The sequence below is a fragment of the Saccopteryx leptura genome, chromosome 2, assembly GCF_036850995.1.
Source record: "Saccopteryx leptura isolate mSacLep1 chromosome 2, mSacLep1_pri_phased_curated, whole genome shotgun sequence".
In the NCBI taxonomy this organism is placed as follows: Eukaryota; Metazoa; Chordata; class Mammalia; order Chiroptera; family Emballonuridae; genus Saccopteryx; species Saccopteryx leptura.
The window spans coordinates 372,196,407-372,220,570 of NC_089504.1; the positions used below are offsets into that span (position 1 = coordinate 372,196,407).

The 24,164-nt window shown below is 39.0% G+C and overlaps 1 protein-coding gene and 1 pseudogene across 2 annotated transcripts in view; one reads left to right on the plus strand and one right to left on the minus strand.

The window, feature by feature from the left end:
* Window positions 1-16,121, minus strand: part of ARHGAP32 (Rho GTPase activating protein 32) — a 249,891-nt gene extending 233,770 nt beyond the window's left edge. For both annotated transcript variants that reach the window (XM_066365224.1, XM_066365222.1), the window contains exons 1-2: window positions 15,961-16,121; window positions 1-109 (exon numbers count right to left, since the gene is read on the minus strand). In XM_066365224.1, coding sequence (XP_066221321.1) covers window positions 1-109; window positions 15,961-16,076 — 225 coding nt within the window. In that variant the 5' untranslated portion in view covers window positions 16,077-16,121. The remainder of the gene's footprint in view (window positions 110-15,960) is intronic.
* Window positions 16,122-23,631: 7,510 nt separating this feature from the next.
* LOC136393823 (cysteine-rich PDZ-binding protein pseudogene) lies at window positions 23,632-23,938 on the plus strand (annotated as a pseudogene).
* Window positions 23,939-24,164: the final 226 nt, after the last annotated feature.

Below are 24,164 nucleotides of genomic sequence, written 5' to 3' on the forward strand. Positions count from 1 at the left end.
CATTGCACTAAGTGTTTCTTCCCAATCAGGCCGCTCTCGAGGGTGAACGTTTCTGTGCAGTTCTGGAACAAAATCATCCTCTTCAGAATGTACTGAGGACTTCATCTTCCTAGGAACCAAAACATGAAAGACTTTAATAAGAATTTATATGTCCATAAAAAATTTCCAAAAACCACAACTCGAAGAACAGAAAGTTATGTGAGATTTAAAGTTTGGTTAAAAGAACTTTGGTGGCTAGTATTGTTCCTCCATCATCTTTCCTGATGTACCAAACACCAGCTCTTATTCCAGGACACAAAACTAAGGTTTATAACTAGTTAACCTTTATTGTCTGTGGTAATCATTATATAAGGTCTAATATTATCAGTTCAACACAGTTGGAACCTTGAAAAGGTTTGAAACAGCCATCAACATTTGCAAAACTCTGCTAAGCATCAGAAAAACTTCAGGATTAAGGAAGAAATAATGGCACTTCTGTTTCCCATTCAAGGGAGATAGTGTATTAGACTAGCACTCTCAAGAAGAACAGTTATGAATATTAGACAAAGTATATAAAACTGCTTGTCAGAAGGTGCAGGAAAGCAATCAATATGAACAGAATTTCTGGGACTGCATTCTCTGAGAGAAGAAAACCCATGAAGCAAATTTTATATTTAATCATTCTTCTTGTATAATAGACTTTACATTCAATGATGAAAAATAGAGGCCAAGCATAATATTGTAGTCTAACTAGGCTGAAGAGGCAGAAGTTGGATGTTAGATTTGCCAAAACAGATTGGGATTCAGGGTGAAAAGAAAAATGCCACCCCAGCCCTGGCCAGAAAGTTCAGTTGGTTAGAGCAGTGGTCCCCAACCCCCGGGCCACGAATCGGTACCGGTCCATGGGCCATTTGGTACTGGTCTGCAGAGAAAAAAATAAATAACTTACATTATTTCCGTTTTATTTATATTGAAGTCTAAACGATGTTTTATTTATTTATTTATTTATTTATTTTTTGTATTTTTCAGAAGCTGGAAACGGGGAGAGACAGTCAGACAGACTCCCACATGCGCCCGACCGGGATCCACCCGGCACGCCCACCAGGGGGCGATGCTCTGCCCCTCCGGGGCATCGCTCTGCCATGACCAGAGCCACTCCAGCACCTGGGGCAGAGGCCAAGGAGCCATCCCCAGCGCCTGGGGCCATCTTTGCTCCAATGGAGCCTCGGCTGCAGGAGGGGAAGAGAGAGACAGAGAGGAATGAGAGGGGGAGGGGTGGAGAAGCAGATGGGCCCTTCTCCTGTGTGCCCTGGCCCGGAAACGAACCCGGGACTCCTTGCACGCCAGGCCGACGCTCTACCACTGAGCCAATCGGCCAGAGCTCGATGTTTTATTTTTTTAAAATGACCAGATTCCCTCTGTTACATCTAAGACTCACTCTTGATGCTTATCTGGATCACGTGATTCATTTATCCGTCCCACCCTAAAGGCCGGTCTATAAAAATATTTTCTGACATTAAACCAGTCCATGGCCCAAAAAAGGTTGGGGACCACTGGGTTAGAGCATTGCCCTGAAGCACAGAGGTTGTCAGTTCAATCCCTGGTCACAGCATATACAGGAACAGATCAATGCTCTCTCTAAAATCAATGAAATAAACATTTTTAAAATTTATTTTTAAAAATGCCACCCCCCAAAAGACCTGTAGAAGATTAGTCCAAAAATCCACATGGAAATTCCCCTATAGTTGTTAACTGATTCCTTAAGCTTAAAAGAATGTAGGACAAGATGCCAGGAAAACTATCAAAAAACAGCTGATGTGGAAATTAACAGGCAAAGCAGATATTTCACAGCCTAGCCATGCTGAGGACATGAAGGCTGGCAAGCAAGCACTGCCCAGAATGAAGGGGCTCAGGGTGAACAAACAAACAAAAACCTGCACTCTCCACTGAAAAGAGGAAAACAGGTACAGAAATATGTAAAACACAACAGACTTGGTAAAAGGTCGCAAATATGTGTAAACTAGCAACTCAGAAAGAAGTAATATGATAAAAGAGAGAAAAGGACAAAAGCAATATTTGAAAAATAATGGCAAGATTATTTTTTTAAAACCTAGGTATATTATACTTATACTACTACTAAAAAAAATAAATTATTAAAAACAGAGAATAAAAAGACATGTTGATTTCAAAGGATCAATAATAAGAATGTGATAGGACATTTCAATAAAAATGAGAAGATAATGAAGTAAATTTTTAGCTCAATAAGAGGAAAAGATACTGCCAACCTAGAATTCTCTACTTCACAAAACCATCCATTTAAAAAGCAGGTAAAATACATTATTTTCAAACAAAAGATGAAAGATTTGTTACCAGATCACTTGCAAAACAGAACAAAAAATAGTGCTCTTCCCACCAAAAGAAACTGATCCTAGAACTACCAAAATGAACAGAGTACAATAAAGGACAAAATGTGGGAACTACAAAGTAAAACTTTGATGTAAAAACTAATGTACACATGAAAATAACATCCTGTGAGGTTTATAATAAACGTAAAGCACAGAGGATAGGGAAAGTACATACAAAAAGTTTAGGAGTCCTCTATTGGTTTGGAAGTGAAATAAATACAATTTTAAAAGAATGCAGTAAGTGGGCCTGACCAGGCGGTGGCCCAGTGGATAGGGCATTGGCCTGGAATGCTGAGGACCCAGGTTTGAAACACCGAGGTCACCAGCTTGAGTGCAAGGTCACCAGCTTGAGTGTGGCGATCACAGACATGACCCCATGGTCACTAGCTTGAGCCCAAAGGTCGCTGGCTTGAAGCCCAAGGTCGCTGGCTTGAGCAAGGAGTCATTGGCTTGGCTGGAGCCCTCCCCTCACCCCATAACCCCCACACCCTGGTCAAGGCACATATGAGAAAGCAATCAATTAACAACTTAGGTGCCGCAACTACGAGTTCATGCTTCTGATCTCTGTCCCTTACTGTCTGTCCCTGTCTGTCTGTCTCTCTCGCTTGCTTAAAAAAATGTAGTAAGTCAAAGATAAAAGTTGCAATTTCTATAGTAATCACTAAAAGAATAATAAATAAGTGTATAACTAAAAAGCTGACAGAAAAGAAAATTTTGAAAAATAAAACATACTTGATTAACCCAAAAGAAATCAGAAAAGAATAAAGATACAAAGAAAAAACAAGGCAAATAAAAATATCAAGACAGTAAACTACCATCCAAGTATATTATTATAATTTTTTAAATGAATGGACTAGTAGACAAGCATGTAGAGAACTGGAATTGCTAGTAGAAATTTAAATGTTGTAGCTGCTACAGAAAACAGTTTGCCAGTTTCTCAAAATGATAAACATACAAATATCATAAGATCCAGCAATTCCATTCCTAAATATTTAACTAAGATAAAAAAATTAATATATCCACCAATAACTTGTACATGACTATTCAGACCAATATTATTCATCATAATAACCAAAAAGTAGAAACAACCAAAATGCCCATCAACCCAAAAATGAAGAAACAAAATGTACCAGCTCCATAAGTTATTCCTAAATAAAAATGAAATAAAAGTTTATCGGCAATTGTTACACATTATTTTGAAAGATATAAAAATTATATGATTATTGTGTCATGTAACAATGAATCAACTCCATAAACATTTAATATCTAGTTATACAATTGACTCTGTTGTTCTCTTTAAATTATAGACAGATTTGGCCCTAGCTGGTTGGCTCAGTGGTAGAGTGTTGGCCTGGCTTGCAGGAGTCCTGGGTTCAATTCCTGGCCAGGGCACACAGGAGAAGCACCCATCTGCTTCTCCACCCCTCGCCCTCTCTTTCATCTCTGTCTCTCTCTTCCCCTCCCGCAGCCAAGGCTCCATAGGAGCAAAAAGTTGGCCCGGGCGCTGAGGATGGCTTCATGGCCTCTGCCTCAGGTGCTAGAATGGCTCTGGTTGCAACAGAGTAACGCCCCAGATGGGCAGAGCATTGCCCCCTGGTGGGCATGCCGGGTGGATCCCGGTCGGGCGCATGCGGGAGTCTGTCTGACTGCCTCCCCGTTACCAACTTCAGAAAAATACAAAAAAAAAAAAATTATGGACAGATTTTATCTTTAAAGTGATTACTTACAGTTTCACCTATCTAACAGAAGAAACAGTGTTAACATTGCCAACCATACAACCTGAAGAATCTATCTGTATTTACAAGAGTTTTCTGTAAAATATCTCCAGATTTGAATCTGGATTATTTTTAATGAAAAAGAAAAAAAAAAACCACTTTCTTCAAAAGATGGGAACCAGCCTTACCATATTGCTGTTTCCCTCATTCAAACTTATTTAAAACTTTGACATATACTCATTTTATATTTGTATGAAATTCATGTTCATAACTTATGAAAAATTAGTTATGTGTTAAAATTCCACAGAGAAGTCCAAGTGGCACAATGCCTGAGATATGTACCCTATGGGACTGCTTTGTCCCAGGCATAGATTTTCTTGACCCCTGGAGTGAATTTCAAGGAGCAACAGAATTTTACCCTTCTTTTATTCCCCTAGTCTTTGTTTTTGATTATTTCTGATTCTTGACCAAATTTGGTTCTGATTCTGCAACACTATTGAAATGGGAATGGCTGAGAAGAGTTTTCTATGGTCTGACCAGGTAGTGACACCTTGCAGCTTCAGTTTTACAACTTTAGCCATGTCTAAAATAATCAGAAAACACCAGACTTTGGATATCTCAAAAAGCTGGTCTTGGTCTCGCCAGTGGGATTGAGACATGCTTACTAACTAGCCAATTCTCTGTTGTTTCTGACAGAGAATAGATGCCTGCCTCTGTTTTGGGACAACATTCTAACTGACTGAGCTAACCAGCCAGTACCTCTTTAAAAAAGTTTTATGGTTTCGTTTAACAGTATACTTATATCTTTGGTCATTAGGAATTATCCTTGGTATGAAGTAGAACTCAAATTTTATTTTCTACAGATGTGTATCCAGTTTCCCACAAAGTATTTATTGAATAGTACATTTGTCCCATCAGTTTCTGAGAAGACATCTCTACCAACTCTAAATATTTCTATACATATGTGCTTGAGTATATTTCTAGGCTTTCCATTCTACTGCATTATGCTTTCTGTTCATGACAATACTACAAGGCTTAAATTACTGAGATTTCTGAAGTATAATTAATTATCTTTCCCCCCACAAAAAGTTTATTGACTAGTTATTAAGCCAAGGTTAATTTATTTCAAGATCAATTTACTCAAATATTTTAAACCTACTGTTGAAACATACCTCTCAGAATAAAATGTTCCTTTCAAAAATACTACTGCCAATTCACAATTCACCCAGTCACCTAAGAGCATTCATTAAGAGATACAAAATTAATGGTGTTTTTATGCCTGCTAACACAACATTCCTCCTGTAGCCCACAGATCAAGGAGTAATTCTGACTTCCAAGTCTTACTATTTAAGAAATGCATTTCATAAGGCTATAGCTGCCACAGATAGTGATTCCTCTGATGGATCTAGGCAAAATAAATTGAAAACCTTTTGAAAAGGATTCACCATTCTAGATGCCATTAAGAAAATCCATGATTCATGGGAAGAGGTAAAAATATCTACCTTCATGAATGACTTTGAGGGGTTCAGACTTCTTTTCACCACAGATGGGACAGAAAGAGCAAGAAAATTAGAATAAAAAGTGGATCCTGAAGATGTGACTGAATTGCTACAATCTCACAATAAAACTTGAATAGACGAGGACTTGTTTCTTATAGATGAGCAAAAAAAGTAGTTTCTTGAGATGGAATCTGCCCTTAATGACAATGCTGTGAAAAGTGTCAAAGCAGCAACAAAGGACTTAGAATATTACATAAACTTAGTTGCTAAAGCAACAGCATGGTTTGAGACAACCAACTCCTATTATGAAAAAAGTTCTACTGTGAGTAAAATGTTATCAAACAGCATCACATCCTCCAGAGAAATCATTCGTGAAGGAAGAGTCAGTCAGCAAAGCAAACTTCACTGTCACCTTATTTTAAGAAATTGCCACCGCCACCTCAGCCTTCATCAACCACCACCCTCATCAGTCAGCAGCCATCAACATGGAGGCAAGGACCCTCTACCAGCAAAGAGAGTACAACTTGCTAAAGGCTCAGATGATAGGTAACATTTTTTTACAGTTAAAGCATTTTTATTTTTACGTTATTTTTATTTTTCCCTTTTTCCTGAATTTAATGGCAGCCCAAGTGTCCATTATATGAGTGAATAAAAAAGCTGTGCTATATTTACACAATGGAATACTGCTCGGCCCCCAAGAAGGAAATCTTACCCTTTGTAACAGCATGGATGGACCTGGTGGTGATTATGCTAACTGAGATAAGCCATTCAGAGAATAACAAATACCATATGATTTCACTCATTTGTGGAGTGGAACGAACAAAATGAACTAACAAGCAAAACAGAAACAATGAGGGATTTATAACGAAGACACGTGCACTGATTTTTTTAGACATGCTAGTGTGCACTTAACAGACTATATAGGATACTGTAAATATAACTTTTATATACACTTAGGAAACCAAAAAAGTCATGTGACTAGCTTTAGTGTGATATTCACTTTATTGTAGTGGTCTGGAAACGAGCCAATATCTCCAAGTTATGCCTGTATACTTAAATCTGAATGATAAAAAAAAAAATTAAATCATGTCAACAAAAAACTAGAATTGGGGTGAGGAAAAATGGTGATAAAAAAAAAAAAGTATCTGGCCTTGACTGGTTGGCTAAGCGGTAGAGCTTTGACCTGGCATATGAAAATACTGGGGTCGATTCCTGATCAGAGCACACAGGAGAAGCAACCATCTGCTTCTCCACCCTTCCCCCTCCTCCTTCTCTCTCTCGCTTCCCCTCCTGCAGCCATGGCTCAATGGTTCGAGCAAGCTAGCCTCCAGTGCTGAGGATGGCTCCATGGCCTCACCTCAGGTGCTGAGCAACAGAGCAATGGCCCCAGATGGTCAGAGCATCGCTGGGTAGGGGGCTTGCCAGGTGGATCCTAGTTGAGGCACATGCGGGAGTCTGCCTCTTCACGTCCCTGTCTCTAACTTCACTAAAAAATAAAATAAAAATTTTTAAAAATTATAAAGTCTCATTGAGGGAGAAGAAAATTGAGATAAAGAGGAAGGTCTACGGCCATACCACCCTGAACGCGCCCGATCTCGTCTGATCTCGGAAGCTAAGCAGGGTCAGGCCTGGTTAGTACTTAGATGGGAGATAAAGAGGAAGTAAAAGTATTCTGAAAATCTTAAGAAGAGAAATAGCAAAGAAACGGTGGAGCCATATTAGGAAAAAAACCCAGCACACCTGGGTGACTTTTAAAATAATAATAGAGGAAACACAAGTATGAATATGTGAGCATGGACAGGGACACTAATCATTAATGGACAATAAAAGTATAGAAGAGCTTTGGACCTGGGCCAGTTGGCATACTGCAGGGGTCAGGAACCTTTTTGGCTGAGAGAGTCATGAACGCCACATATTTTAAAATGTAATTCCGTGAGAGCCATACAATATCTTTAACACTAAATACAAGTAAATGTGTGCATTTTATGTAAGACCAACACTTTTAAAGTACAATAAGTCTCTGAATTCTTTTTTTCTTTTTACTGAAGTTGGAAACGGGGAGGCAATCAGACAGGCTCCCGCATGCGCCCGACCGGGATCCACCCAGCATACCCACCAGGGGGCAATGCTCTGACCATCTGGGGCGCTGCTCTGTTGCGACCAGAGCCATTCTAGCATCTGAGGCAGAGGCCATGGAGCCATCCTCAGCGTCTGGGCCAAAAAGTTGATTTATGCCCTGGCCTGGAATCAAACCCGGGACTCCTGCACGCCGGGCCGACATTCTACCACTGAGCCAACCGGCCAGGGCCATCTCTGAATTCTTTTTAATAATGTTGTTATGCTGTTGCTAACCAATGATGAATAATGTACTTCTTACCATTAATGCGACTTCTAGGGCTGCATGGTTTTGCTGATGGCTTTGTAGTCTGGTTGATATGTGGTGAGGTTAAGCTTCATGCAGGCGTTAAGACTTCCATCTGTTAAACGTGATTGTAGGTTGGTCTTAACGTTCTTTAGATGTGAGAAAGACTGCTCACATGCATACTTAGAGCCAAACATTGTCAGTACAACAATACTCACACACTGCAGTGTGTAGTATGTGATGGGAAGCACGTTCCAAGTTTTGACAATCAGCTGGTCCACGGGTTGAAGTTTTTTCATTTCTCCCCATTTGTGTTTGCTCACCAACTCTGCTTGCTGTCGTGCAAATCTTTCCAAATCTTCATTCAGTGACTTGAACTTATTCACCCACATTTCTGAGGTCTTCAGGTCAGCAGCTTATAGCTCAAAATCTCTGACGGAGACACGGGGATGAACTCAGGTCGGCGCTGTCCACTGCACCCTCGTGTGGATGGGTGATGAACTTAAACAGACGAGTGTGCTCACGAAATTCTCCAAAGTGTGCTTTGAATGACTGCAGAAGATCAGATGTGAAGCCCGCTAGCTGCTGGAGATCAAGATGTTGAGCAGGGTCACTTGCTTGCGTGCATCTTTAAACTCTCCCAGTTTTTCAAAGTATAGTAAACGACCAGTTTCAATGTCAGTGATGAAGAGTTCCAGCTTATTTTCAAATGCAAACACTGCTTGTTGAAGAGATAAGACTGTATTTCCAATGCCTTGCATTTTCACATTGAGCTGGTACAGATATTCAGTCATGTCCACGAGACAGTAGAACTTCAGGAGCCACTCAGTGTTAGCTAACTCAGGATGCTTGACGTTTTTCATTTCAAGAAAAGTCCGGATTTCGCTCAGACAAGCCGCGAATCGGCTGAGCACCTTCCCTCTTAACAATCAACGCACATTGCTGTGCAGAAGCAGACCAGAATAATTATTCCCAACTTCATCCAGCAGTGTTTTAAACTGGCAATCATTTAAAGCTCAGGCAACCATAAAGTTGACTACCTGAATGACCAGCGACATCAGCGACAGAGGCATGTCTTTTATTCATTTGATTATCCTGTCTTTATCCGAAAAATCATCAAAAAGTTCACTGGCAACATCAAACATGAATGTTTTGGCATACTCCCCATCTGTGAATGGCTTTCCGTTTCTCACAATTGCTAAAGCACCAGCAAAGCTAGCCGAATTCCAGTCACCTTGTTGGGTCCAAACACAGAGTTGCTGCTGACTAGCTTGCACTCTGCACAGTAGCTCTTGACATGCTTTCTTCCTGTTGTCCCCTGCTGGATATCTCGATTCAAATGTAGTATGGTGTGTGTCAAAGTGCCGCTTTATATTTGACCGTTTCATCGATGCGATTTTATCATTGCATATTAGACACACTGCAGAACCTGCTCTCTCCACAAAGGTGAATTTCTCTGTCCATTCCTGCTGAAAAGTATGATACTCCTCATCTTTTTTTCTTTTAGCCATCTTCTTCGTCAAAAGGGTTTCTGCAATTAGCTAGCTGACTACTTCATTAAAAGGAGGGAAGTTTACTTTCTGACCTCACAACAACCCGTGTACGTTATGCATTATCCAATAAAAATTTGGTGTTGTCCCGGAGGACAGCTGTGATTGGCTCTAGCCACCCGCAACCATGAACATGAACAGTAGGAAATGAATGGATTGTAATACATGAGAATGTTTTCTATTTTAACGTTATTATTTTTTTATTAAAGATTTGTCTGCGAGTCAGATGCAGTCATCAAAACAGCCACATCTGGCTCACAAGCCATAGGTTCCTGACCGCTGGCATAGTGGACAGAGCGTCAGCCTGGCAAGCAGACATCCCAGGTTCAATCCCCAGTCAGGTAACACATGCGAAGTGACCACGTTTCTTTTTCCCTCCCTCTTCCTCTTCTCTCTTCCCCTCTCACAGCCAGTGGCTCAACTGGTTCAAGCATCAGCCCTGGGCACTGAGGACAGCTCAGCTGATTTAAGCATCAGCCCCAGATGGGGGTTGCTAGATAGATTACAGTTGGGGCACATGCAGGAGTCTATCTCTCTAGCTCCCCTAATCTCACTTAAAAAAAACCACCAAAATAAAACCATATAGCAGAACTTCTAAAATTAAATAGCTAGAAAGGTTTTGCTTGTTCTTACTATAATCCTGTGCTAGGCTAGTCACATAATATAATTTTTTAAAGAAAATTGACTATGTTATATTCATAAGCAGAACTTTAAATGTTTCAGAATTCTTTACTTACTAAGTTTTAACATACAAATGACTGTTCTAAGTTGGTTTAATGTTTAAGTTGAACACAAATTTTAAAAAATATATACACTTTTAAATTTTTAATGGTACATAAACAACTAAATAGCTTGGAATTTTTATACAGTTTTATGTAGTTTCTGTGCTCTAAGTCCCTTCTTGATTATCAGAAACCTTAGACAGATAGATACAAGAAAGGCTCAGCTTGGATTCCACTGCAAAGTGTATAACAGCTGAAATAGCAAGAAAGTCTTGTGCTAGCACGCCTCATGATTAAGACAGATTCATTTCACAGATAGACAGTCAGGCTAATGGCTATACTCCAGTATGGCATAGAATTTCCTGAAATTCAGCAATGTTTACGTCAGACTCTACTGATTACATTAAAGTTATTATTGTTACACTGGTAGGAGTATGTTAGGGGAAATTTATGTTTAATATTAAAAGAATATGGGAGAGGTTAACCTATACATTCCAGAACACACATAAAAGGTTACAAAGTAATATAATCTTTTTTTTACAAAATTCACATCTTTTTTGATATTGTACATAACAGATTATTAATGATGAGATGAGAAGTCACAGAGTATAAAGTAGGTCTGGGTATGATACTGGTACATATGTCAATGGTTAATTGTTAATGCTACCTCTCTATCTTTTGAGGTTCATTAAAATTGATTGAGATTCCCCAAATCAAGAATTTCTAAAGAAGCCTGACCAGGTAGTGGTGAAGTGGAAGGAGCGTCAGACTGGGATGTAAAGGACCCAGGTTCAAAACCCCAAGGTCGCCAGCTTGAGCGCAGGCTCATCAGCTTTAGCACAGGGTTGCTGGCTTGAGTGTGGAATCATAGACATGACCCCATGGTCACGAGCTTGAGCCCAAAAGTCACTGGCTTGAAGCCCAAGGTCACTGGCTTGAGCCCAAGGTCACTGGTTTGAGCCAGGGGTCACTTGCTCTGCTGGAGTCCCCCAGTCAAGGTACATATGAGAAAGCAATCAATGAAAAACTAAGGTGCTGCAACGAAGACTTGATGCTTCTCATCTCTTCCCCTTCCTGACTGTCTGTCCCTCTCTCTATGTTAATTACACACACACAAAAAAAAAGAATTTCTAAAGAAGACAAAGGAAGATATTAGTGAGATAACTGCATGGGCTTACAGAAGAATTTAGCCATTAAAGTAAATTGTCCTGATGTGATTAGAAACAAGAATGAAAATATAATAGCATAGTCCAAGCCCTTGTTACCCATTTGGATTGATGTAACATCTTCTAAATCATGGCATCATTTTAAATAAGGCAGAGCATGAATAAAGCAACCAAAAAACCAATCCAGTGCCAGAATTATATTAGCCTTGGGATGCTAAAACCAATATGTTCATCAAATCATCTAGTTTAACTAGAGACAAAAGTTTCTTGTCTCATTTAAAATCAACTGTCTAACAATAGAGACAGAAGGGAAGATCTGATTGAGAGATTTGGGCATCTGCAGACTCTACTGATTTTAAAGATATACAAGTTCTAAAAGTGTGGTTCAATTATGCACTATATCATCTCTGTAACTATTTCAAACTGTATGTCATACTTGCCAAGCTATGTTATCTGCCAAAACTCTAATGTTAGAGAAGACTAAGAAAGATTACCTAACAAGCATTGCTACCCTCAAATGTCAAAGAACTAGAAACTTTCATAATTGTGAGTCAGTAATAATTTCTAGGTGATGTAGAGGTCAAATCTTTAAAAGGTCACATTACGGTATACATTAATTCACTTTTATATTGGTTAAATAATCTATACATCACGGTTGCTCAAAAACTTCTCAGAAAATGAATTGCAGAACTGAGATTATCAGCCTGACCAGTGGTAGCACAGTAGATAAAGAGTTGACCTGGGACACTGAGGACCCAGGTTTGAAACCCTAAGGTAACCAGCTTCAGTGAGGGGTTGCTGGCTTGAGCATGGGATCATAGACATGATCCAATGTTTTCTAGCTTGAGCACAAGGTTGTTGGCTTGAGCAAGAGATCACTGGCTCAGCTGCGGCCCCCTGGTCAAGGCATGTATGAGAAGCAATCGATGAACAACTATAATGACTCAACTATGAATTGATGCTTCTCACATCTTTTCCTTCCTCTCTAAGAAAAAAAAAAAAAGGATTGAGATTATCAGCTACAGCCTCTAAAAGTTATTTCTTACCAAAGGAAAACACTTAGCAGCAGATATATCAAAAATCTTTTAAGTAACTAGTCTTTCACTTTTAACATCAGTTATATTTGAGTTCAAATTTTTGCTCTACTATATTCTGACAATATAGTCAATAAATTTTGTAAACCATAATTTCTTCACCTGGAAAAAAGGAAAAATAAGACTTACTATGTAGGACTGATATGCTGTATATAACATGTTTGGCTTAGTACACTGCATATAACAACTCCCAAATGAAATTTTAAAAAATTAAAATACTTGTTTTACCTTTTCTGCCTCACATTCCTCATCTGGTTTACAGAAGGGTTATTCTAATAATCCCTAAGGACTATTCTATTCTAAGGAACTCTATTCAGTCCAAGAACTATTTTACCATAATGCTATGGTAGATATTAACTTCATTTTACAAGTTAGAAATAAAAAAATTAGAGATCTGTGACTCAATGGTAGAGAACTACTGCCGTGAAAGATACTGGGCAACTTCCTATAGTGCTAGACTGTAAGAAAAAGTATCCTGTCCTCCAACAAGTCCAAAAATAAATGTTAGTCCAAAAGCTACCAAACATTAACGCCCATCTGAGTACTTCCTTCTATAGCTGATGGTAGGGGAAGCACCAGAACCTACACTTTAGGTGCAGTATGACTTTCCTCTTTTAGCCAGGCGTCCCCAAACTATGGCCCGCGGGCCGCATGCAGCCCCCTGAGGCCATTTATCCGCCCCCACTGCACTTCCGGAAGGGGCACCTCTTTTACTGGTGGTCAGTGAAAGGAGCACATTGACCATCTCATTAGCCAAAAGCAGGCCCATAGTTCCTATTGAAATACTGGTCAGTTTGTTGATTTAAATATTGTATTTGTTCCCATTTTGTTTTTTGGTTTTTTTACTTTAAAATAAGATCTGTGCAGTGTGCATAGGGATTTGTTCGTAGTTTTTTTTATAGTCTGGCCCTCTAATGGTCTGAGGGACAGTGAACTGGCCCCCTGTGTAAAAAGTTTGGGGACCCCTGCTTTTAGCCATGGTGCTTCAAGTGACATAATGCTATTCTTTTTCTTTCTTTTTTTTTTTTTTAATTTAAGTGAGAGGAGGGAATATAGAGAGACAGACTTGTGCATGAACCCTGACCAGGATCCATCCGACAACCATCATCTGGGACCAATGCTCTGCCCATCTGAGGTCATGCTCGAAACCCAGCTATTTTCAGCGCCCAGGGCCACACGCTCAAACCAATCAAGCCATGACTATGGAAGGGGAACAGAGAGACAGAGAGAAGGGGGAGGATGAGAGCTGGAGAAGCAGCTGGTTGCTTCTCCTGGTTCCCCTGACCAGGAATAGAACCTGGGGCTTCCACACGCTGAGTCAACGCTCTACCACTGAGTCAACTGGCCAGGGCCGACATAATGCTATTCTTTAAGAATTAATTAAAAACCTAGCTTAGCAGCTATCACAGAAAAGAAAGAGTGCACAATTTTTTGCCCTCTGTTTGTGTATTACATATATGAGTATGAGTGGAAATTAACTAGAATGTAATCAATAATGACAGTTTGCTTTAATGTGCATTAGCACAGACTTTCTGTGGTTATTTTCTTATTATTAACTTGATTTTACCAAAACAACTCTCATATACAACAGCAAGTCTACTCTACTACTTGGTTCTCCTAAGGTTACAGCTACAACTCCTGCTACCTAATCCTTCACCTTTGATGCCCACGCGCATTGTTTCTGTGAGGCACTTCAGTTGAACAGCGCCCTGCCTGTTGTGAAAGCAGCCTGGTGCCCCATGTCCTCATGTCTTACTGCGGAATAGATGAGACACACTACATGAAATGTGTGTGCCGATCTCCTGGTCTCTTTGCTGCTTTTTAAATAAGATAAGACCAAATCTCCCAGACATAACTGGTTTGGGAAAGCCAGGATGATATTCAGAGATTAAATAGCATTGTAACCAGGACAAATACACCCATGGAATCACAGTTTCCTAAAAGAATGCATATAGTAAGTACCTCAGTTTCTCAGGATGAAAAAGCTGTCACATAGTCCTGATGAAAGGAAAAGCTCAATCTTATGCAGTTTCGCTTCTAAATTTAACTGTCAGAGGAAAAACCCAGGAAGGCTCTTGCTGCCTAACAAGTTAATCGAGTATCACAGTATCACATCTATTACAACGAAGTGTGGGTTGTTTCTTCCTTTGACAAATACCCCAAAATAACTTCCACGATTTTAATACCAGTCTAAATACAAACAAAATAAATACTTTATTCCTACAAATTGTTCATGAGACTGACCACATTGAAAACTAAGAAATATGAGTCATATCAGCACACCTTGGGAGAAACGTGGTTTACTCAAAAAAGAAAAGCTAAATAAAACTATGCAGAGAATGAGAGAGTTGGCACAAGACTTTCATATGCTAACAAAATAGTTCCTTTGAACATTAAATTATTCTTGAAAATTTAAACCATACTTCTTAATGATTTTAACCACTGATTAGAAAAATCTAGTGTGAGTTACCAAGAGTTCCTAACAGTCAATCCCTTTTGTCATTTAACCTGGACTCAAAAATAAAATCTGTAAATAAAAAAACCCTTTACCTTGAGAAAGAAAAACACTCTTTTTGAAAATTAAACATAGAGAAAAGAGCCGATGAAAATAATGGTATGTTCACCTACCCAAGTGCTCACAGGTAAAATTATAAAAGATGTTTAATTGTTCATGTGGGTGGCAGTGATATATATGACAAATTTCTTCAAGAGATTTTGTTAATGCCTCCAAAAAAAATCAAATGCTATTTGGAAAAGAAAAGCCAAAATAAAGCCTAAAATCTATAACAGCACAACATAATTAATAAAAAAATGGCACTGTTCCCACAAGCTGGGTAGGACCTCTCTCCTCACCAACACCACTGAACTTTGAAAACTACTTATCAGGAAGCATTTTCTAAAAACTCCAATCATAAAGTTACAGCAAAAGATTCAAAACCAACGAAGACTGACGGGGCGGGAGAGGGGAGTGAGCTATAAGGTCAGAGGTAAGAGTAAGGATCAACATCATGAAATAATAAATTTATGCTTAATCAAAATGTTTCATACACATGAATAAGGCAACAAAAACACATATACAAAAACATTCTACGAAAAGCAGAAAGAAAAACCTATTATATTCAAATTCAGATTAAATCTATCAAATACAAATCAGGTATAGGAAGAGGTAGTAGTTCACTATAAGTCTCTACTTGAAATTCCTGAAATGCCACTACAAAACCTGTCTAACACCTTCTCTTCCTGGTGTTCTAACAAGTCATTTAGACTGCATTTTACAAGCTCAGGGCAAGCTGTGGAATGAAGAGCGCTAAATACAACTAGAAACCTGTCCTCTTCAGCGCCAAACCTTCCCCAAGAGAAAGGAAAGTCTCACAGGACAAGAGATTAATACACAGAAGATGGGAAAAGCGGTGGGAGTGAACAAAGACACAAAGGTGAGAGAAAGAAAACTGGGAACTTCATAATTACCTGACATTTTCTTTACCTTCTCCCACTTCGCTGTCAGTCACCAGGGTGATAACTTCAGAATCCAACCAAAAGACATTGTCATCTCCTAACGTGCTGCTCTCACTTTCGGTCTCCATCTTATAATCAAAACTTGAAACCTCAAGGCATGGAATAAAGAACAGCCACATTCAGGATGTTCAGCTCTATTTATGTACACTCAGGTGTGTGGCCGATACCCCAGTGATATGCGATCATACTGGGCCAGTCTATTACATACCAGTTTAATTACAGTCGGGGTAAAGACAGGAAATCACACACAGCATACTCACTGCATCTGACTGCTACACCTGTGACATCCAGACCCCTCCCACTGCCTCAGGCTCTGTGACCTACATAACTAAATGCAGAACCCAAATGAAGATGATTTCTCAGTAATTATTTATTATTTATTTAATCACAATTTTCCTCTTCTCAAAGTATCCAGTTAAGTTGAAAATAAATGTTTTTAAAATGCCAGCTTTTCTTATTTATATCATTTGGCTATTTCAGGCTTAAGAAAAATAAACAGAAAACTAGAACAGATAACACTATATGTAAACTTCTCTGTGGCCAACCACCAGAGAGGCACAGTTACACATTTCACAGTTAAGAAGGATCACAATTTATGGAGAAGATAAGCCTAAGGACTTGCCCAACTTCATGTCTTCTAATATTACATGCCCACCTTTCCCTCCCCTCAGTAATAATTGTCATATACTCTTTTGCTCAGGTATGTGCATGTATCCAAATTAAGACATTCACAGCCAGGCTTGTCCATGGCCTTAAAAAAAATCCTAAATTAAAAGATGCTGAAAATTATATCAAATACAAAGCATGCACTTTTTTTTTTTTTTTTTTTTTTGTATTTTTCCGAAGCTGGAAACGGGGAGGCAGTCAGATAGACTCCCGCATGCGCCCGACCAGGATCCACCCGGCATGCCCACCAGGGGGCGATGCTCTGCCCATCTTGGGGCGTCGCTCTGCCGCAATCAGAGCCATTCTAGCGCCTGAGGCAGAGGCCACAGAGCCATCCTCAGCGCCTGGGCAAACTTTGCTCCAGTGGAGCCTTGGCTGTGGGAGGGGGAAGAGAGAGACAGAGAGGAAGGAGAGGGGGAGGGGTGGAGAAGCAGATAGGCACTTCTCCTGTGTGCCCTGGCCAGGAATTGAACCCAGGACTCCTGCACACCAGGTCGACGCTCTACCACTGAGCCAACCGGCCAGGGCCAAAGCATGCACCATTTTTACACATACTTTAAACTACACACATCAATAGTAGCAGTAAAATGACTGTCTGGGGATTGAGCAAAAAATATGCCATCCATACCATTTGCAACAACACAACTGTTACTTAGAGAACGGCCATGTTGGTACCATCCACTGACATGTCAGATATTCACAGGTATCTCTGCCTTTTAAATGAGCAGCAGCAACTACTGAGCCCTGGGTTTCTATTAAATCTGACCAGGTTAAAAAAAAATTTAAGAGATATCCTTCAATTTTCATACTTGAAAATAAGGAAAATGAACCTTCTAGCTGACATTATTTATACTTTTTTTCCTGTCTACAAAATTATAACTTATATAACGTGTTACTATTTTAATCTTGCTACTTCCAAACTCTATATAATTTTAGTCTACTGACTGTGGTTATTAAATATATTTATGCTAGAAGCCAAAATTCCTTGTCAAGCACAGGAATACATTTAGAAAACAAACAGTTAATGATAGCAGCAAATTTGGAAAAAAATCCTGAACAATTTACACAAAGGTACCTTGCAAACTAGTCCAACAATTTCCACTCAAGACAAATCCATAGCATATTTTGGCCTGAATAATCATTTTTTTAAAATGAAGGAAATTTATTGAGATCACTCTATGCCATAAATCCCATATCATATTCCAAAGATTCTTTAGAGGTAGAATTTGATCCCTCCTTCATGCCATCCATCAAAATTAATTCCCAATGGATCAAAGATTGAAATGTAAAAAAAAAAACATAAAAGAAAATCACAGGAAAGCTTTTACCATCTCACAGTGGAAAACTCCTTTCTATGTATAATTTTAAATGCACTGAAATCATAAAAAACTGATATATTTATTACTTTTAAAAAAATTTAAATCTTCCCCAAACTATATGTGTGTGTGTACACATACTCACATATATATGAGCCATCTCAAAGTAAGTAACTGAGACAATAGTATTTGCAAGATATTACAAAGGGTTAATTTCTTTCACATATAAAGGGTTCCTACATACATGTGAGATTTAACAACCCAAAAGATAAACAGGCAAAGAGCATGAACAGAATGATAATAGAAAATATAAAGAAACTTTAAAATATAATAAGTATTTAATTTCACTCATAAATAGAAATGCAAAAAAAAAAAAAAAACCATAATAAGATACCTTTTTTGCCCTGGCCAGTTGGCTCAGCTGTAGAGTGTAGGCCCTGTATGTGAAAGTCCCAGGTTCGATTCCTGACCAGGGCACACAGGAGAAGCGCCCATCTGCTTCTCCAACCTTCCCCCTCTCCTTCCTCTCTGTCTCTCTCTTCCTCTCCCATAGCCAAGACTCCATTGGAGCAAAGTTGGCCCGGGCACTAAAGATGGCTCCATGGCCTCCGCCTCAGGTGCTAGAATGGCTCTGACTGCAGCAGAGTAATGCCCCAGAGGGGCAGAGCACCACTCCCTGGTGGGCATTCTGGAGTCTGTCTGCCTGCCTCCCCCCCTTCTCACTTCGGAAAAATACAAACAAATAAAAAATAAAAGATGCCTTTTTTAATCTATCAGGCAAAGATTTATAAAGTTTTAACAAACTGTTTGATGCAAAGTGTGGGAAAATAAATATACACTGTTGGTGGGAATATAAAATGGTATAGAACCTCTGTGCAAGGCAATTTTCCAAAATCTACCAAAATTAAAATGCATATAAATATTTTTGGCCCAGCAATTCCCCTTCTAGTAAATTATATTATTTTCACATGTGGAAGTAAGAGATGAACAGGCCTGACCAGGCGGTGGCACAGTGGATAGAGCATCGGACTGGGATGTGGAGGACCCAGGTTCGAGACCCCGAGGTTGCCAGTTTGAGCACAGGCTCATCTGGTTTGAACAAAGCTCATCAGCTTGGACCCAAGGTCGCTGGCTTGAGCAAGGCGTTACTAGGTCTGCTGTAGCCCCACGGTCAAGGCACATATGAGAAAGCAATCACTGACAAACTAAAGCCACAACAAAAAACTGATGATTGATGATTCTCATCTCTCTCCGTTCCTGTCTGTCTGTCCCTATCTGTCCCTCTATCTGACTTTCTCTCTGTCTCTGTAAAAAAAAAAAAGAGAGAGAGATGAACAGAAGTATTCACTATAGTGTACTTTATAATCACAAAATAGAATAGTGAATGCAACCTAATTTGCCCATTATAACAGAAAACTAGATAATTAAATTATGGACTACATATCCATAGAATGGAATGCTATGCAGTTGAGTAAGTGAGAAACACAAAACAACCCTATTAGTTGTAATACTGAACAAACCTTACGGCAGACTTTAAGGCAAAGAAAAGAGAGGTAAAGGTATAGTACATATGAAATGCTGCAATTCACATTGTCAAAGAGAAAGAAATATGCATGACTACCTGTGTGCAGAATATCCACAGAAGGACAGCACCAATAATAGCTGTTCCCAAAGAAAAAAATACAGCAGAAGAAGAGGAATGAGAAACAGTTTTTCACCAAATCATGTATATACAACCCTTGCAAAAATAAATAAATAATTTTAAATGTAATCTTTTATATCCCTCAGTAAAGAACAAAACTTTTAAATATTATTTTAAGTATCTACGTCTTCTTTTTCTTACAATTTTAACTTTTTTAATACATTTCTATTAATCCTATTTACTTTTCCTTTTAAATCATTTCTTTTGCTTTCATTATGGTGGTTGCTTCACCTCCCTTCCTCAAGCCCATTCAAACACAAAAAGTAGACTATAAGCACTATTTTTATGCAGAACACAGGGCGATCTGACTGATCCCTCCCACCAATCTGACATATTCACCAAGACAGACCTTCCAAGACTTGTTTCACAGTGTTGACTCTGCTATGAAAAGTTTTAAAGATTGTTTTTAACTTCAAAATCAACATGTGGTCCGTTTTCTTTTCCCTTCCTCAGTAGCTAATAAAAATCTAGCACAGGCCTGATTTGTGGTGGCACAGTGGATAAAGCATGGACCTGGAACACTGAAGTCCCTGGTTCAGGACCCTGGTCTTGTCTGGTCAAGGCACAAAAGGGAGTTGCTGCTTCCTGTTCCTCCCCGCTTCTCTCTCTCTCTCTCTCCAAAATGAATAAATAAAACGTTAAAAAAAGAAAGAAAGAAGGGAGGGAGGGAGGGAGGGAGGGAGGAAGGGAGGGAGGGAGGGAGGGAGGGAGGAGAGAGAGGGAGAGAGAGAGAGAGAGAGAGAGAGAGAGAGAGAGAGAGAAAGAAAGAAGAAAGAAAGAAAGAAAGAAAGAAAGAAAGAAAGAAAGAAAGAAAGAAAGAAAGAAAGAAAGAAAAGAAAGAAAGAGAAAGAAAATCTAGCACAAGCAAAAGGTACTGAATAGCAAAAGGCAGGAAGGAAACAGAGTTAATCCAATCACTGAAGCTAGGAAGTTCAAGGAGCAATGCTGTTCCTGAAGGCCACGTGACTGGCTACAACCTGATCATCAGGAGTAAATATGACTTTAATCCCTTCTCTGCATATTTCCCATCCCAACCTAGGAAGAACCAAAATCCATGGTATTTGCATCTATTTAAAGAAATCTAAGGTCCATGCTATGTCTGTAAGTGCAGAGACTGTATCTGCTTACTGTCAAATTCATAAGCCACATCACTTTCTTTCACTGTTTCCCTTTCAAAAGTTCACAAAATCCAATCCAGTAATACTCTGCTACAGCACTCAGGAGTCTCAAGGTGCTCTTATGCAAGGGGGAGAAAAAGAACATAATCTACCAAATGAAATTAAAATAGAGGCTACAGAGGACAACTCATACAACTACCTAGCCATGGACACATACAACAAGCAGGTTGTATTAGCTTCAGCATTCCACTGGCTGACTCAATAAATAACCTAACAGAAACACTTGCATTATCACACACATTAGATTCCAGAGATCTAAGGAAATTATCACTGGTCTGAGAGAGTACTCATTTTTGCTTTCAATCTACAGGTAAAATAAATCAAAACTATAAAATTCTTAGCACATAAAAGTAAAGTCTGAAACAAGTTATAATTCCTCCAGCAACGAGTTAAAGGCCTCAAAAATGTAATGTCTACATGTGGTAGTTAAATGAAAACACTGGCAAAAAGTAATAAATAAAATTTAGCAAAATCAATCATGTTTTTAAGTGACCATTCAATACTAAAACAATATTTTTTTTTGAATGACCAAGAGTAAATTTTTTTAATTTTATTTAGAAAAATTTAATGGGATGACATTGATCTACATGAGAACAAGTTTCAGATAAACATTTCTATAGCATTTGAACTATTGATTGTGCTGTGTACCCATCACCCAAAGTCAAATCATTTTCTGTAACCTTATATTTGTCCCTTTACTCCCTTTCTCCACCCCCATCCTCCATAAACCCCTCCTCCTGATAATCACTTCACTTTTATCTATGTCCATCTCAGTTTTATATCCCACCTATGTGTGAAATCATAGTGTTTAGCTTTTCCTGATTTACTTATTTCACTCAGTATAATGTTCTCAAGTTCCATCCATATTGTTGAAAATGGCAATATGTCATCATTTCTACAGCTGAGTAGTATTCTATTGTATATATCTATAAGACTAAAAGAAAGGAGTAGACCACAGTTAATCAATGTAAAAGTATATAGTATTGAAAGTTAAGAATTAGGTGTATGGTAGCTCAGTGAATAAAGTGTTGGCCTGGCATATGAACATCCCAGGTTCCATTCCCAATCAGGGCACACAGGAGAATTGACCATCTGCTTCTCTCCTACTCCCTCTCCCCTTTCTCTCCCTCCTCCCCTCCCACAGCCAGAGGCTTGATTGGTTCAAGCATAACCCTCAGTGCTGAGGATACCTCCACAAGAGAGCATCAGCCTCAGGTACTAAAAGTAGCTCAGCAGCAAGCACTTTGACCCCAGACAGGGTTCTTCGGTGGATCCCAGTGGAGTGTATGTGGAAGTCTGTCTCACTATCTCCTTCCTGGAAGGAGGGAAAAAGAGAAAGAGAGAAAGAGAGAGAGAGAGAGAGAGAGAGAGAGAGAAAGGAAGGAAGGAAGGAGGGAGGGAGTGAGGGAGGGAGGGAGTGAGGGAGGGAGGGAGGGAGGGAGGGAGGAAGAGAGAAAGAGAGAAAGAGAGAGAGAAAGAGAGAAAGAAAGAAAGAAAGAAAGAAAGAAAGAAAGAAAGAAAGAAAGAAAGAAAGAGAAAGAAAATTAAGTATTAATTATGCCATAACTGATTTGGTAAAAGGTCTTAAAAAGATAATGAAAGAAATATTGTTCAAATAAAGGAAATATTCCTGGCCTGACCAGGCAGTGGTGCAATGGATAGACCATAGGACTGGAACCCAGAGGACCTAGGTTGGAGACCCCGAGGGAGTTAGCTGGCTTGAGCACAAGATCATCTGGTTTGAGCACAGCTCACCAGCTTGAACCCAAGGTCATTGACTTGAGAAGGGGTTACTCAGTCTGCTGTAGCCCCCCAGTCAAGGCATGTATAAGAAAGCAATTATTGAACAACTAAGGTGCTGCAACGAAGAACTAACGCTTCTCATCTCTCTCCCTTCCTGTCTGTCCCCCTTTCTGTCTCTCTCTGTCTCTGTCACAAAATAAAACAAACAAACAAAAAAGGAAATATTTCCTGAGTTAGAGTTTTGATTGAATATGCTATAGTCAGTGAGCTATAGAATAAGTAGGCTACAACTTTTATAAATGTAGGGCTAGTAAATTATGGTCTTGGCAGAAACTGAACTGTATGTATATACAGTACTCTGGTTACCACTGTGACTGGACCTCCTCCTAATGTTAATAACACTGCAAAAAAATGCTAGGTATAAACTTCATAAATAATAAACAGGGGAGTAATCAAATGATCAACTAGACTACATCTCAGTGGATGATCTGGGGAAGAGGTCTGGGAGGGACTAGGATGAAATCACTTAGGGGGTAAATTAGGACTAAATAAATAGGTTGGACTAAACCTGCATACTTGTACAACTCGGGCCAGGGTGTTACATAAACTTAATAGCATTTCTCCAAACAAACTACTTGAAAAAATGTCAATAAATTGAATGTTTTAATCTACCATTTTACCTACTGGTATCCTTACCTGGATAGCTCATTCTACTATATGGTTATTTGAGACTGAAGTAGTTTTAGCAGCATGCTACTTATCTTATTCTGCCTGCTCCCGGGATCAACCACAGAGGATGGCAAGAATTGGAGTCAACAATAACTACTTAAAGTTTTAGAGAACATTCAACTACTTATAAAATTATAAGCATTCTTCTCATATCACACCATCCCATCCTCAAGTAATAGAATCTAAACATGAATCTGAGATATATCATTCTAATTTAAAATAAGTATGTTTCTGATTGATGTTTTCAAGCTGCCGCTGCTTCTGCAGCTAAGTGAACCATCGTGGAAGAATGGCATGCAAAAAATGTGAAAAGATGTGAATAGTGCTGTTATCACTGCAGATACAGGGAACTACGGTGCAAAGAGCACCACAGAAAGTAGGGGAAGAAAGACTAGTGAAAATAAAACGGCCTTAAAAAATGCCAGATTCCATCTAAATGAAAAGAACAAGTTCTCCAACTACAGAATTTGTAAAAGTTCTGTGCATTAACCAGGCTCTCATTACTTGCCAGAATTGTGCCTACAAAATAGTGCAACCAATGCTATGTGTGGAGAAAGATTTTGGAGACCAAAGACTGCAAGCAAACATCTGTCTAGATGTACTGATTAAGTTTCCGGATTTCTATATGATTTTGTTTCCTGCTTTAAATTTTCAAGGCATATCACAGAAGTTCAAGTTACAAATGAACATGTTTTAAGACAAGTGTAAACCAGGGAAGCTGACTAGCATTCATTCTTTTATTTTCAAGTTGTGAATAGTAACAACATAAAATAATAATAATAATAATAATAATAATAATACTAGTATCAGTAATTCTTCAGT